The following is a 1,675-nucleotide window of genomic DNA, read 5'->3' as shown; positions in this document are numbered from 1 at the left end:
TTATCTCAGTAAATAGCGCAGTCAAGAAAATGATTTTTAGACTTAGTGGGTATCTGATAAACATTCTACAAATAAATGTAAAAATTATCTGGGAATTCAATAATTGAAGTTTTATATATAATATAATTCATAATAATATATTTAAAATTTGGCGGTAAAATTATTCAATCTATGATAACAGCTGATTTGGTAAAAATTTATTGATAAGTGATAACGCAGCCAAAAATTTTGCTGTGATGAGACACTCGTCTAATAACTATGAAACACCGAAATCTATATCTCAATCATATACACTGATAAGTGATAACAAATTTATTATATTGCCGCGAACGTACGGTTGTCGGTCGCTCCGTGATACGTCAAGTAAAACAGACTATAATTTTATCATTGTTATTGTGTACCACAATATTATCGTAACAATAACAACAATAATAATATTGTACTATTGGTAGTGATTAATTTAATTAGAACCTTTTCATACTAACGAATCGTTAATAATCAGGTTCTATTAACCGAGCGTTTTCAATCTGATTAAATTGTGTTTATAATTTAATTTTTAGCGATTTAAAACCTTTTACTTTTAAAAAAATCATCAATAATGATCGTATGATCCTGAATGTTAGCTTAAAAGATGCGTCATTGTATTCTAAAACCATTTCTGTTAAAAAGTGTCTTTTGAAAAAAATGCGATTTAGAACCTTTTCATTCTAGACCCACGAACTGGCAAGAGACCGAGACAGGTGGAGGCAAGTGGTTTTTGCGGCAATGGGCCTGAATGGCCTGTAAACGCCTAAGAAGAAGAAGAAGTATGAAAATAAACAATACCGCATGGGCCTGAGTGTCCTGGTGACAAAACCCGCAATTTTCGCGAAAATAGTGGATTTTGATTTCAACTATAATATTATAATTTTATTATTTATAGGTATACCTGTGGTGATTATGAAAATATAATAATGAAATCTAGTTAATATTTGATTTAGTCTCAATAATATAAAAAAATAATCAAAATATTTAAATTCTTGAACTAAGATTCTATGAACTATGTTAGTTCATGGTTCAAATTTATAATCAAAACATTTACAACTATAAACTATATGGTTATGATAACTCTGCAGGGGATGCCATGGCATACCCGGCATCCCCCCTGCGCACGCCTATGATGCGTGAAGCAGTGCGTAATTACGTGCAGGCGTATGACGTCTGTGCACGTGTAAAACTACTGAATCGCAAACCAGAAGATCGGATATGCACCCGAGTCCCACGGCAACCTTGGGAGGTGCTGAGTATTGATCTTATGGGTCCATACCTACGAACGCAGCGGGGCAAGACAACGATTTTGGTAGTAACTGACTTACAGTCGTTGGGTAGAGGCGTACCCCTTAGGAAAGGCGACGACCAAATCGATTGCGGATACATTCGAACGGGAGTTGTTCCCACAGTTCGGATACCCGAGGACATTATTGTCAGATAATGGCCCGCAGTTCGTGTCCACGCAATGAGAGAGGTACTCAAGAAGTGGGGAGTGGATGGTTGGACGACTCCAATATACCACCCACGTGCCGACCCGGTAGAAAGGCAAAATCAAGAGTTTAAGAAAGGGTTGCGGACCTTACTTGTTGATAAGCCTCATCATCTGTGGGATGTCTACCTGCCACACGTGTTGTTCTCTGTAAGA

General features: G+C 36.5%; 1 protein-coding gene across 1 annotated transcript in view; it reads right to left on the bottom strand.

Annotated features, from left to right (window-relative positions):
• LOC103310454 overlaps nt 1–656 on the bottom strand; it is a 3,144-nt gene extending 2,488 nt beyond the window's left edge. Inside the window, exon 1 of the mRNA XM_029485062.1 lies at nt 579–656. Coding sequence (XP_029340922.1) covers nt 579–656 — 78 coding nt within the window. The remainder of the gene's footprint in view (nt 1–578) is intronic.
• Between the last annotated feature and the right edge of the window lie 1,019 nt (nt 657–1,675).

The sequence above is a fragment of the Acyrthosiphon pisum genome, chromosome X (assembly GCF_005508785.2).
Source record: "Acyrthosiphon pisum isolate AL4f chromosome X, pea_aphid_22Mar2018_4r6ur, whole genome shotgun sequence".
In the NCBI taxonomy this organism is placed as follows: Eukaryota; Metazoa; Arthropoda; class Insecta; order Hemiptera; family Aphididae; genus Acyrthosiphon; species Acyrthosiphon pisum.
This window is presented reverse-complemented; position numbering and strand designations above follow the sequence as displayed.